The sequence below is a fragment of the Papilio machaon genome, chromosome 16 (assembly GCF_912999745.1).
Source record: "Papilio machaon chromosome 16, ilPapMach1.1, whole genome shotgun sequence".
Lineage (NCBI taxonomy): Eukaryota > Metazoa > Arthropoda > Insecta > Lepidoptera > Papilionidae > Papilio > Papilio machaon.
In genome coordinates this window covers 50905-64790 of record NC_060001.1, presented here as the reverse complement: position 1 = coordinate 64790, position 13886 = coordinate 50905, and the positions used below count along the sequence as shown (strand labels likewise).

The window sequence follows — 13886 nt, the reverse complement described above, 5'->3', positions numbered from 1 at the left end:
GGAGGGGTGGGGGGGGCATCCGTCCGCAACTAGGGAGGGTACGCCGACCTCCCTAGATTTCCGTAGACTTAGTGGCTTTGGGGGGGCTTTTTTCTTTTTGTTTGTTTTTTCTTGCATTTTTTCGTTTTGGTCTTTTATATTTTTGGTTATGTTTTGTTTGTTAAGGGGAATTCCGCAACGACCCCGTAGAAGCGGCGCTATGGGTATGCGGGGCCACTAGGAGCGGAGCGCTTGCCTTAGCCGGCCGGCGCGCGAGAAAGGAAAACTCTATAAAAACCCGACAGTAAAGTCGTTAAAACCTACAGATACCTGGCGACCTCTGTAGTAAGAAGCCCCATTATCCGGAACGGGCGTCACCCGGTGGTGGAGTGTATATCGTCCCATAATCGTGGGAACAAGTATGGAAATAAAAGAAAACAAAAATAATGAGGAGGGGAACGTGTTGAAGGAGTTGACGAAGGAGTTGAGGGTTGTGCTTACGCGCACCCCGACACCGGTAGGGCCTCAGGCCAACAGGAGGGTATCGGAGTCCGACTCGGACGCGGCGGCGAGCATGGCGTCCGCTGCTAGTCGTGTTGGGTCCCTGGAGGTGTTGAACCGGGACGATCTCGGTCGGTTCTGGAGTGAGGGTCGCGGGCAAAAGCGCCCCAGCGAGGTAGATATGGCAGGCTGGTCTGATGAGGAAAGGTCGGAGGCATCAGTTTGTAGAGGGCCTCGTACAGAAAAGAGGGCCCAGGCGAAAGCAGCTAGGCAGAGGGCTGAGGAAGACCTCGCCAGGGAGGCAAATATCGCCCGCTTTCGGCGGGAGACCCGGGCTAAGCTGTTTCCGGAGCCCAAGCAGAGGATGGAAGAGAGGGGGGCAGCGCAGCTGCAGGAGCAAGTAAAGGAGGACTTGGAGGTCATCACCAAGGTAGCCACCAAGTCCTCCAACCTGAAGGGTACATTCGTGCGGACCCTTAAGGACGCCGCGGCATCTATTAAGGAAGCCGTGGAAGTCCTCGGGGCCCGCACAGTCACGGAAGAGACGCGGCACTTGCAGGCGGACAACGCCCGCCTAAGAGCCGAGATGGCCAGCCTCCGCAAGGAGCTGGCAGAGCTACGGGAGGAAATGCAGAGAGGGCGGACACAAGGTCCCGCCCCCACAGCCACGGACATGACCGCGGAGGCCGCCCCTACAGGGCCCTCCCAACTAGAGGAGATCTGTCGGACGGTGATGGTCCAGGTGGGCGGGATGTTAAATGCCCGCCTGGCCTCGTTTGAAGACAGGCTCCTACCGGAGAAAAGATTGCGGCCGCCGCTGGCAGCCGACAAGAGAAACAGCGGACGCTCTTACGCGGCGGCGCTCTCGGGGCCAGCACCGGTATCAGCACCGGTGCCAGCTCCACGAGTACAGGGCAAGGCGCCCCCAGCGCCGCCAGCCAAACCTGGCGCCAGCAGGCTCCCGCGGCAGGCGCCCGGTTCGTCCACGCAGCGCCCTGCGGCGTCCGCACAAATTCGTCCGTCCCAAGCCCAAGCGCGGGCTACAAAAGGAGGCAATTCTTCTACCCCGCTTTCGGAGGGGGAGAAGAGAAAAAAGAAAAAGAAGAAGAAGAAGAAGACAAAAAGTAGTCCTCCACAGGGGCATCAGCAGCCGCCGCAGCCGCCGCAGCTTATTGAGTTCCCGTGGATTAAGGTGGGGCCTAAAAAGCGGCCCGACGCAAAGAGTCGCGCCCGTAAGCTCCAAGCACCCCAGACGTCAGCAGTCGTCCTGACGTTGCAACCGGGGGCGGAAGAGAAGGGCGCGACCTATGCGAAGGTGATTGCCGCGGCAAAAGAAAAGATTGACGTGGCGGAATTCGGTGGCCAGGGGGTCCGACTTCGAAAGGCAGCCAATGGAGGCCGCCTTTTCGAATTCCCAGGGGCCTCCAGTGGTGAAAAGGCGGACTCCTTGGCTCAAAAGCTGCGGGAGGTCTTAGGTAGCGAAGTCGTCCGGGTCTCCAGGCCCATGAAAATGGCTAGCCTACGGGTTACGGGTCTGGACGACTCCGTTACCAGTGCCGAGGTGGCCGCCGCTGTTGCGGCGGCAGGAGTATGTCCAGCGGAACAAGTGCGGGCTGGAGGAATAAACGCTGGCCGCGATGGACTAGGGTCAATAATTGTTACCTGTCCCGTCGCAGCTGCGAAAAAAATTGTAGAGGGCGGAAGGCTGCTCGTGGGCTGGGTGTCCGCGCAGATTCAGCTTCTGGACGCCCGGCCCCTTATGTGCTTTAAGTGCCACGAACGTGGGCACACGGTGGGCCAGTGCAGCGAAGAGGTTGATCGCAGCGCTTTGTGTTACCGTTGCGGTCAACCGGGCCACAAGGCCCGCGAGTGCTCCGCGGCACTGTGCTGCGCGGTTTGCACTGCCGCTGGCAGGCCGGCAGGCCACCGCGCGGGCAGCAGAGCCTGCGTCTCCCCACCCAAGGGGAAAAAGAAGGGAGGAACAGGCAGTTCGAGCCAGGTGGCCGGACAGTCTTCTTCCTCGCCCCAGGCGGCAGCGCCAGTGGCTGAGGAGGTTCCAATGGTCGAGGGTTAAGAATGGACCTGAATCTCCTCCAGGCTAATATCAACCACTCCGCCAGAGCTCAAGACTTATTGTTCCAGAGTATGGCGGAGTGGGGGATCCACATCGCAGTGGTAGCCGAGCCCTACCGCGTCCCGTCAGGGGATGACTGGGTGGGGGACATAGATGGTGTCGTGGCTTTGACGTCCCGGTCCATGGTGGGATCTCCGGCCTTCGCCAACGTTGTCCGAGGCCGGGGATACGTCTCCGCTCTTGTCGGCGACATCATGGTGGTCGGGGTGTACTTCTCGCCGAACCGGAGCCTCGCCGACTTTGAAGAGTTTATAGAAGAAGTCGGCGTTCTCATAGGCAGAAGTCACTCCGCCCGCGTGCTCGTCGCCGGAGACCTCAACGCCAAGTCAACGGCTTGGGGGTGCCCGGCGACGGATCCGCGCGGACAAGAGCTGGAGGAGTGGGCGACGGCGACCGGACTCACGGTCCTGAACCAGGGGTCGGTTAATACGTGCGTTCGGCGCCAGGGCGGCTCAATAGTAGACGTCACTTTTGCCGGTGCCGCTCTGGCACGACGTATTCGGGGCTGGGAGGTGCTGGAGAACGTGGAGACACTGTCGGACCATCTTTACATAAGGTTCGTTGTCTCCACGACTCCGGCCAACCCCACGGGCCCAAGCCGACCCTTGCGGGGGGATGGTCCCCGCTGGTCGCTCCCACGCATGGACCGCGACTTCCTTGTTGAGGTTGCCCTTGTTGAGGCGTGGTTCTCCGCACCGCGTGAGGACAACGTCACCGACGCCGTACAGGAGGCGGAGCGCCTCGGTGCTGCCATGACGCGCATTTGCGACGGCGCCATGCCGAGAGTGCGTTCCGCCCCCTCGAGGCAAGCGGCGTATTGGTGGTGTGCGGAGGTCGCCTCACTGCGCCGCTCATGTGTGGCGGCGCGGCGACAATACACCCGCTGCCGTCGTCGAAGAAGGCACAACCTGGCCGAAGAAGAGCGACTCTACTCCCTCTACAGGGAGGCGGTAAAGGCTCTACGGACGGCCATCGGTGTGGCCAAAGACAGGGCCAACGACGAGATGCTGGGGACTCTGGATAGAGATCCGTTCGGGAGGCCCTATAAGATGGTTCGGAATAAGCTTCGGTCCAGGGGTCCTCCCATTACCCGGAGTCTTCAGCCTCTCGTCGTGGAGTCGGTGGTCGCGGCGCTGTTTCCGCAAAGAGCCGAACACGAGGCGCCCTGCATGGCGCCTCCAACTGTAGAGGGAGAAGAGAGCCTAGGCGCGCCACCGGTCACGGAGGCCGAGCTCGGGGCGGCGGTGATGCGCATGCGCGCGAAAAATACCGCCCCAGGCCCTGATGGCATCCCCGGTCGCGCCTGGGCGCTGGCACTAGGGCCGCTCGAACAGTGGGTTCGGGCTTTGTTCTGCGCCTGTCTCGAGCAGGGTCAGTTTCCGGGAGAATGGAAGAAGGGAAAACTGGTCCTGCTCAGGAAGGATGGACGCCCGGCAAACGAGCCGTCGGCGTACCGACCGATCGTGTTGCTGGACGAGGTGAGTAAACTTTTTGAGCGTGTGATCGCTGATCGCCTCGTCCACCACTTGGAGACGGTGGGGCCGCACCTCAGCGCCAACCAGTATGGCTTCCGCAGGGGCAAATCCACCATCGACGCAATAGCGCGGGTGAAGGCCCTTGCGGACAGTGCGGTATCCCGGGGGGAGGTGTTGGTGGCGATATCTATTGACATCTCGAACGCCTTCAACACCTTGCCCTGGAGCTGCATCAAGGAGGCGCTGAGGTACCACACGGTCCCCCGGTACCTTCGGAGGATCGTGGCGGCCTACCTCTCCGAGCGATCGGTCGGGTACCCTACCAGCGGTGGCTGGTCAGAGAGGGAGATGTCGTGCGGTGTTCCACAGGGGTCGGTTCTTGGGCCCCTCCTGTGGAACATCGGGTACGACTGGGTCCTGCGCGGGGCCGTCCCGAGGGGTGTTAACGTCGTATGCTACGCCGACGACACCCTCGTGACGGCCTGTGGCAGCACGGACAGGGAGGCTCGAAGCAGAGCAACAGCCGGCGTGGCCCAAATAGTGGCCAGAATCCGAGGACTGGGATTGGAGGTAGCTTTACACAAATCTGAGGCCCTATACTTTCATGGGCCTCGAAGAGCGCCTCCAGCCCAGTCCGGAGTCGTGGTTGGCGGAGTTTCCATCGGCGTCGGGAGCACAATGAAATACTTAGGTCTTGTTCTCGACAGCCGATGGAACTTCGAGGAGCACTTTCGGCGTCTCGTCCCAAAGCTCGTGGGAGCGGCTAGAGCCCTCAGTAGGCTCCTGCCGAACTTGGGCGGACCGAGCTCGCGGTGTCGCCGCCTTTACACAGGTGTGGTGCGATCCATGGCGCTCTACGGAGCGCCTATTTGGTCGGACGCTCTGACCGCCCGTACTAGGGCCCTTTTACGTGGGCCCCAGAGAATCATGGCGGTCAGAGTGATACGAGGATATCGCACCATATCATGTGAGGCGGCCTGTGTGTTGGCGGGGACGCCGCCCTGGGATTTGGACGCCGAAGTGCTCGCCGGTGTTTACTGGCGGCGAGCGGATGCCCGTCTCCGGGGAGAACCCCCTCCCCCAGTGCAGGAACGTACGTGGCGGCAGGCGGCAGAGGCCGAACTTGTCGTTCAGTGGCAGGAGCGGCTGTTAACGCCGTCTGCCGGCCACCGCACAATTGAGGCGGTCCGGCCCGTCCTCGAGCTATGGACGGGCCGGAAGCACGGAGCTCTCTCTTTCCACCTGGTGCAGATCCTGTCGGGGCACGGTTGCTTCGGCAGGTATCTGTGCAGGGTGGCGAGACGAGAGCCCACCGAGGAGTGTCACGAGTGCGGCCACGTGGAAGACACAGCGCAACATACGCTGGAGTCATGCACTCATTGGTCGACCCAGCGGGCCGCACTAGTGGCGGCAATAGGGACTGACCTCTCGCTGCCCGCCGTCGCTAATGCCATGGCGAGCAGCGAAAGTTCGTGGCAAGCCGTCGCCTCCTTTTGCGAGGAGGTGATGACGCAAAAGGAGGCGGCTGAGCGGCGGCGGGAGGACGACGCAGTCGGCAATCCTCTCCGCCGCCGCAGGGCCGGGCGCAGGCAGCGTGCCCAAGACCGCCGCATGCCCCCATAGTGGCAGGGCTCCGGGCGGTGGACCTGAGATAGCCATCGCCCGCCGAGCGTCAAAAATTGATCTCGAGGTGGAAGGCGCACTGTAATGTTCCCGGTGCGCCTTACATGAAGTTCGGGGACCCCAGGTCCCCACAAAGGAGGGTCTGCTTTGTCGGACGGCGCTGACCGGGTCGCGGAAGATTGCGCAAGTGTTCCCGTGACCCGGTCACCAGGCGCGTGGCGGAACGTCGTTGGGTTTTTAGTGGGTATTCCGGCCACTTCTTCTTGGCCGGCGAGTCCCACATACCCTCCCGGAAACGGGAGGGATGCGGAAATGCATTTTCCCAACGTAAAAAAAAAAAAAAAAAAAAAAAAGGTTAGGTTAGGTTCCCCACCAACGGTTCCCGCCTTGTCGTGGCGGTGGGGCTCTAGTAACCGTGGCTGCCTCCCACGGTGAAGCTAAGAGGAACCAGGGTCGGCCTAGCGTGCAGGACCGGCTGTCTTGGGCCGGACTGGGCTGGTCTAGCGTGCAGGGCCGACCCACCCGGAGGAGGCTGCCAGAGGCGGACTGTGGGGTCCGCTTCGGAGCATGCCTGGAGGTGGGGCCGCGGGGGGTGCGGGTGGGTACTGGTTTATCCTGCCCCCTGCAGCCCTCGTGGCCGGATGTGTATGGTGGGGCCGCGGAGGGGTACTGGCATACCCAGCCCCTCCGCGGCCCGTAGGGTCAACGGCGGGGCCCGACATCGGACCCGCCGATGGTGGCTGGGGAGGCGGGGGTAAAACCTCGTCTCTCCGGCTTCCATAGCCCCGTGGTGGCAGGTTCGGGGGGACCTGTCACCCGCTTCGAAGGGCAAGGAGGATGGCGCGTATCGTTCCGGCGCGCCTCCCCTAAAGGATGGATGGTGGGTTCACCCACCCCAGTGGTGGAGCTGCTTCGGCGGCTAGCGCAGACGGGGCCGCGGAGGAGTGCGAAAGCGTGCCCGTAGCCCCGTCACCAATGCGCAGGAGGAACAGAGGTGGTTTAGCGGGTATGCTCCCACTAGGGGAGAGAATCTCGCATAACTTCGTGTCCCCCCCGGGGCACGTCGTATGCATAAAGCATTCCCCTCTTTAAAAAAAAAAAAAAAAAGGTTAGGTTAGGTTAGGTTAGGTTAGGTTCCACGGACCTGCTCGGTTGTCCGAGTGGGCGGAGAGGTGAACTCCGACGTGGCGCGTCCCCGGGTGGTGGATAGGGGAACGCCCCGGCCTTCTGCCGGGGTAGGGCTTCGGCCCCGCGAACCAAACGCCAACAAACCCGTAAGTCCGCACTGAGCGGAAACGGGGGCCCTGCGCTTATCGTGGGGCCGCGAGGAAGAAAACCTCTATAAAAAATTACCCTCAGGGGGGGTGGGGTTTAGGTAGGGTGGGGGGGGATTTTCCGCGGGGCTACACCGGATAGGGCCACCCATACCGGGCAGGCCCGCGGAAAATTGGGGAGGGCGGCCCCGGCGTGCACTAACCTGCCGTCGGGGAGGGGTGGGGGGGGCATCCGTCCGCAACTAGGGAGGGTACGCCGACCTCCCTAGATTTCCGTAGACCTAGTGGCTTTGGGGGGGCTTTTTTCTTTTTTGTTTGTTTTTTCTTGCATTTTTTCGTTTTGGTCTTTTATATTTTTTGGTTATTTTTTGTTTGTTAAGGGGAATACCGCAACGACCTCGTAGAAGCGGCGCTATGAGTATGCGGGGCCACTAGGAGCGGAGCGCTTGCCTTAGCCGGCCGGCGCGCGAGAAAGGAAAACTCTATAAAAACCCGACAGTAAAGTCGTTAAAACCTACAGATACCTGGCGACCTCTGTAGTAAGAAGCCCCATTATCCGGAACGGGCGTCACCCGGTGGTGGAGTGTATATCGTCCCATAATCGTGGGAACAAGTATGGATATAAAAGAAAACAAAAGTAATGAGGAGGGGAACGTGATGAAGGAGTTGACGAAGGAGTTGAGGGTTGTGCTTACGCGCACCCCGATACCGGTAGGGCCTCAGGCCGACAGGAGGGTTTCGGAGTCCGACTCGGACGCGGCGGCGAGCATGGCGTCCGCTGCTAGTCGTGTTGGGTCCCTAGAGGTATTGAACCGGGACGATCTCGGTAGGTTCTGGAGTGAGGGTCGCGGGCAAAAGCGCCCCAGTGAAGTAGATATGGCAGGCTGGTCTGATGAGGAAAGGTCGGAGGCATCAGTTTGCATAGGGCCTCGTACAGAAAAGAGGGCCCAGGCGAAAGCAGCTAGGCAGCGGGCTGAGGAAGACCTCGCCAGGGAGGCAAATATCGCCCGCTTTCGGCGGGAGACCCGGGCTAAGTTGTTCCCGGAGCCCAAGCAGAGGATGGAAGAGAGGGGGGCAGCCCAGCTGCAGGAACAAGTAAAGGAGGACTTGGAGGTCATCACCAAGGTAGCCACCAAGTCCTCCAACCTGAAGGGTACATTCGTGCGGACCCTTAAGGACGCCGCGGCATCTATTAAGGAAGCCGTGGAAGTCCTCGGGGCCCGCACAATCACGGAAGAGACGCGGCATTTGCAGGCGGACAACGCCCGCCTAAGAGCCGAGATGGCCAGCCTCCGCAAGGAGCTGGCAGAGCTACGGGAGGAAATGCAGAGAGGGCGGACACAAGGTCCCGCCCCCACAGCCACGGACATGACCGCGGAGGCCGCCCCTACAGGGCCCTCCCAACTAGAGGAGATCTGTCGGACGGTGATGGTCCAGGTGGGCGGGATGTTAAATGCCCGCCTGGCCTCGTTTGAAGACAGGCTCCTCCCGGAGAAAAGATTGCGGCCGCCGCTGGCAGCCGACAAGAGAAACAGCGGACGCTCTTACGCGGCGGCGCTCTCGGGGCCAGCACCGGTATCAGCACCGGTGCCAGCTCCACGAGTACAGGGCAAGGCGCCCCCAGCGCCGCCAGCCAAACCTGGCGCCAGCGGGCTTCCGCGGCAGGCGCCCGGTTTGTCCACGCAGCGCCCTGCGGCGTCTGCACAAATTCGTCCGCCCCAAGCCCAAGTGCGGGCTACAAAAGGAGGCACTTCTTCTACCCCGCTTTCGGAAGGGGAGAAGAGAAAAAAGAAAAAGAAGAAGAAGAAGAAGACAAAAAGTAGTCCTCCACAGGGGCTTCAGCAGCCGCCGCAGCCGCCGCAGCTTATTGAGTTCCCGTGGATTAAGGTGGGGCCTAAAAAGCGGCCCGACGCAAAGAGTCGCGCCCGTAAGCTCCAAGCACCCCAGTCGTCAGCAGTTGTCCTGACGTTGCAACCGGGGGCGGAAGAGAAGGGCGCGACCTATGCGAAGGTGATTGCCGCGGCAAAAGAAAAGATTGACGTGGCGGAATTCGGTGGCCAGGGGGTCCGACTTCGAAAGGCAGCCAATGGAGGCCGCCTTTTCGAATTCCCAGGGGCCTCCAGTGGTGAAAAGGCGGACTCCTTGGCTCAAAAGCTGCGGGAGGTCTTAGGTAGCGAAGTCGTCCGGGTCTCCAGGCCCATGAAAATGGCTAGCCTACGGGTTACGGGTCTGGACGACTCCGTTACCAGTGCCGAGGTGGCCGCCGCTGTTGCGGCGGCAGGAGTATGTCCAGCGGAACAAGTGCGGGCTGGAGGAATAAACGCTGGCCGCGATGGACTAGGGTCAATAATTGTTACCTGTCCCGTCGCAGCTGCGAAAAAAATTGTAGAGGGCGGAAGGCTGCTCGTGGGCTGGGTGTCCGCGCAGATTCAGCTTCTGGACGCCCGGCCCCTTATGTGCTTTAAGTGCCACGAACGTGGGCACACGGTGGGCCAGTGCAGCGAAGAGGTTGATCGCAGCGCTTTGTGTTACCGTTGCGGTCAACCGGGCCACAAGGCCCGCGAGTGCTCCGCGGCACTGTGCTGCGCGGTTTGCACTGCCGCTGGCAGGCCGGCAGGCCACCGCGCGGGCAGCAGAGCCTGCGTCTCCCCACCCAAGGGGAAAAAGAAGGGAGGAACAGGCAGTTCGAGCCAGGTGGCCGGACAGTCTTCTTCCTCGCCCCAGGCGGCAGCGCCAGTGGCTGAGGAGGTTCCAATGGTCGAGGGTTAAGAATGGACCTGAATCTCCTCCAGGCTAATATCAACCACTCCGCCAGAGCTCAAGACTTATTGTTCCAGAGTATGGCGGAGTGGGGGATCCACATCGCAGTGGTAGCCGAGCCCTACCGCGTCCCGTCAGGGGATGACTGGGTGGGGGACATAGATGGTGTCGTGGCTTTGACGTCCCGGTCCATGGTGGGATCTCCGGCCTTCGCCAACGTTGTCCGAGGCCGGGGATACGTCTCCGCTCTTGTCGGCGACATCATGGTGGTCGGGGTGTACTTCTCGCCGAACCGGAGCCTCGCCGACTTTGAAGAGTTTATAGAAGAAGTCGGCGTTCTCATAGGCAGAAGTCACTCCGCCCGCGTGCTCGTCGCCGGAGACCTCAACGCCAAGTCAACGGCTTGGGGGTGCCCGGCGACGGATCCGCGCGGACAAGAGCTGGAGGAGTGGGCGACGGCGACCGGACTCACGGTCCTGAACCAGGGGTCGGTTAATACGTGCGTTCGGCGCCAGGGCGGCTCAATAGTAGACGTCACTTTTGCCGGTGCCGCTCTGGCACGACGTATTCGGGGCTGGGAGGTGCTGGAGAACGTGGAGACACTGTCGGACCATCTTTACATAAGGTTCGTTGTCTCCACGACTCCGGCCAACCCCACGGGCCCAAGCCGACCCTTGCGGGGGGATGGTCCCCGCTGGTCGCTCCCACGCATGGACCGCGACTTCCTTGTTGAGGTTGCCCTTGTTGAGGCGTGGTTCTCCGCACCGCGTGAGGACAACGTCACCGACGCCGTACAGGAGGCGGAGCGCCTCGGTGCTGCCATGACGCGCATTTGCGACGGCGCCATGCCGAGAGTGCGTTCCGCCCCCTCGAGGCAAGCGGCGTATTGGTGGTGTGCGGAGGTCGCCTCACTGCGCCGCTCATGTGTGGCGGCGCGGCGACAATACACCCGCTGCCGTCGTCGAAGAAGGCACAACCTGGCCGAAGAAGAGCGACTCTACTCCCTCTACAGGGAGGCGGTAAAGGCTCTACGGACGGCCATCGGTGTGGCCAAAGACAGGGCCAACGACGAGATGCTGGGGACTCTGGATAGAGATCCGTTCGGGAGGCCCTATAAGATGGTTCGGAATAAGCTTCGGTCCAGGGGTCCTCCCATTACCCGGAGTCTTCAGCCTCTCGTCGTGGAGTCGGTGGTCGCGGCGCTGTTTCCGCAAAGAGCCGAACACGAGGCGCCCTGCATGGCGCCTCCAACTGTAGAGGGAGAAGAGAGCCTAGGCGCGCCACCGGTCACGGAGGCCGAGCTCGGGGCGGCGGTGATGCGCATGCGCGCGAAAAATACCGCCCCAGGCCCTGATGGCATCCCCGGTCGCGCCTGGGCGCTGGCACTAGGGCCGCTCGAACAGTGGGTTCGGGCTTTGTTCTGCGCCTGTCTCGAGCAGGGTCAGTTTCCGGGAGAATGGAAGAAGGGAAAACTGGTCCTGCTCAGGAAGGATGGACGCCCGGCAAACGAGCCGTCGGCGTACCGACCGATCGTGTTGCTGGACGAGGTGAGTAAACTTTTTGAGCGTGTGATCGCTGATCGCCTCGTCCACCACTTGGAGACGGTGGGGCCGCACCTCAGCGCCAACCAGTATGGCTTCCGCAGGGGCAAATCCACCATCGACGCAATAGCGCGGGTGAAGGCCCTTGCGGACAGTGCGGTATCCCGGGGGGAGGTGTTGGTGGCGATATCTATTGACATCTCGAACGCCTTCAACACCTTGCCCTGGAGCTGCATCAAGGAGGCGCTGAGGTACCACACGGTCCCCCGGTACCTTCGGAGGATCGTGGCGGCCTACCTCTCCGAGCGATCGGTCGGGTACCCTACCAGCGGTGGCTGGTCAGAGAGGGAGATGTCGTGCGGTGTTCCACAGGGGTCGGTTCTTGGGCCCCTCCTGTGGAACATCGGGTACGACTGGGTCCTGCGCGGGGCCGTCCCGAGGGGTGTTAACGTCGTATGCTACGCCGACGACACCCTCGTGACGGCCTGTGGCAGCACGGACAGGGAGGCTCGAAGCAGAGCAACAGCCGGCGTGGCCCAAATAGTGGCCAGAATCCGAGGACTGGGATTGGAGGTAGCTTTACACAAATCTGAGGCCCTATACTTTCATGGGCCTCGAAGAGCGCCTCCAGCCCAGTCCGGAGTCGTGGTTGGCGGAGTTTCCATCGGCGTCGGGAGCACAATGAAATACTTAGGTCTTGTTCTCGACAGCCGATGGAACTTCGAGGAGCACTTTCGGCGTCTCGTCCCAAAGCTCGTGGGAGCGGCTAGAGCCCTCAGTAGGCTCCTGCCGAACTTGGGCGGACCGAGCTCGCGGTGTCGCCGCCTTTACACAGGTGTGGTGCGATCCATGGCGCTCTACGGAGCGCCTATTTGGTCGGACGCTCTGACCGCCCGTACTAGGGCCCTTTTACGTGGGCCCCAGAGAATCATGGCGGTCAGAGTGATACGAGGATATCGCACCATATCATGTGAGGCGGCCTGTGTGTTGGCGGGGACGCCGCCCTGGGATTTGGACGCCGAAGTGCTCGCCGGTGTTTACTGGCGGCGAGCGGATGCCCGTCTCCGGGGAGAACCCCCTCCCCCAGTGCAGGAACGTACGTGGCGGCAGGCGGCAGAGGCCGAACTTGTCGTTCAGTGGCAGGAGCGGCTGTTAACGCCGTCTGCCGGCCACCGCACAATTGAGGCGGTCCGGCCCGTCCTCGAGCTATGGACGGGCCGGAAGCACGGAGCTCTCTCTTTCCACCTGGTGCAGATCCTGTCGGGGCACGGTTGCTTCGGCAGGTATCTGTGCAGGGTGGCGAGACGAGAGCCCACCGAGGAGTGTCACGAGTGCGGCCACGTGGAAGACACAGCGCAACATACGCTGGAGTCATGCACTCATTGGTCGACCCAGCGGGCCGCACTAGTGGCGGCAATAGGGACTGACCTCTCGCTGCCCGCCGTCGCTAATGCCATGGCGAGCAGCGAAAGTTCGTGGCAAGCCGTCGCCTCCTTTTGCGAGGAGGTGATGACGCAAAAGGAGGCGGCTGAGCGGCGGCGGGAGGACGACGCAGTCGGCAATCCTCTCCGCCGCCGCAGGGCCGGGCGCAGGCAGCGTGCCCAAGACCGCCGCATGCCCCCATAGTGGCAGGGCTCCGGGCGGTGGACCTGAGATAGCCATCGCCCGCCGAGCGTCAAAAATTGATCTCGAGGTGGAAGGCGCACTGTAATGTTCCCGGTGCGCCTTACATGAAGTTCGGGGACCCCAGGTCCCCACAAAGGAGGGTCTGCTTTGTCGGACGGCGCTGACCGGGTCGCGGAAGATTGCGCAAGTGTTCCCGTGACCCGGTCACCAGGCGCGTGGCGGAACATCGTTGGGTTTTTAGTGGGTATTCCGGCCACTTCTTCTTGGCCGGCGAGTCCCACATACCCTCCCGGAAACGGGGGGGATGCGGAAATGCATTTTCCCAACGTAAAAAAAAAAAAAAAAAAAAAAGGTTAGGTTAGGTTAGTCGCGCGCCGGTTGCCGTACCGTGTGCATCGCTTCCGTGTCGCTCCGCATTTAAAATTCGATAAATGTGGTAAAAAGTGAAGTGATTTACTCGTGTTATACATCGGGAGATGCGCCTCGGCGAGACGCATCTAGTGATATATAATACATAGTGGGCAGAGACCAAATTAGTTAAGTTTTTAGTGTTTTAGTGTTTTAACGGTTATTTCGGGCGTGGCACTTTTTCGTCAAAGACTAAAAAGTGCTTCGATCTCGACGTGTGATATATCGGGAGATGCGTCTCAGTGAGACAAATCGACCGATATAGTTTTTAGTGTGGATAGAGACCAAATTAGTTAAGTTTTTAGTGTTTAAGTGTTGTAACGGTCGTTTTGGGCGTGGCACTTTTACGACAAATTCCAAAAAGTGTTCCGATTTCGACGTGTGATATACCGGGAGATGCGTCTCAGTGAGACAAGTCGACCGGTATAGTTTTTAGGGTGGACAGAGACCAAATAGTTTAGTTTTTTTTTTTTTAGTGTTTAAGTGCGTATCTTAGTGTTTGTAGAACTTTACCTATGAAAAGTCTACGATCGCTATGAGCGACCGAAACAAAGCGGCTTACGAC

The 13886-nt window shown here is 61.0% G+C and overlaps 1 protein-coding gene across 1 annotated transcript; it reads left to right on the top strand.

Moving 5' to 3' along the window:
* The first annotated feature begins 400 nt into the window (after window positions 1-400).
* LOC123721790 (protein MLP1 homolog) lies at window positions 401-2554 on the top strand. Its single transcript, XM_045681605.1, has one exon. The coding sequence runs from the start codon at window positions 401-403 to the stop codon at window positions 2552-2554; it is 2154 nt and encodes a 717-aa protein (XP_045537561.1).
* Window positions 2555-13886: the final 11332 nt, after the last annotated feature.

Excerpts from the sequence above, each read along its gene's own strand:
- LOC123721790 (XM_045681605.1), top strand. The coding sequence starts at position 401 with ATGGAAATAAAAGAAAACAAAAATAATGAGGAGGGGAACGTGTTGAAG.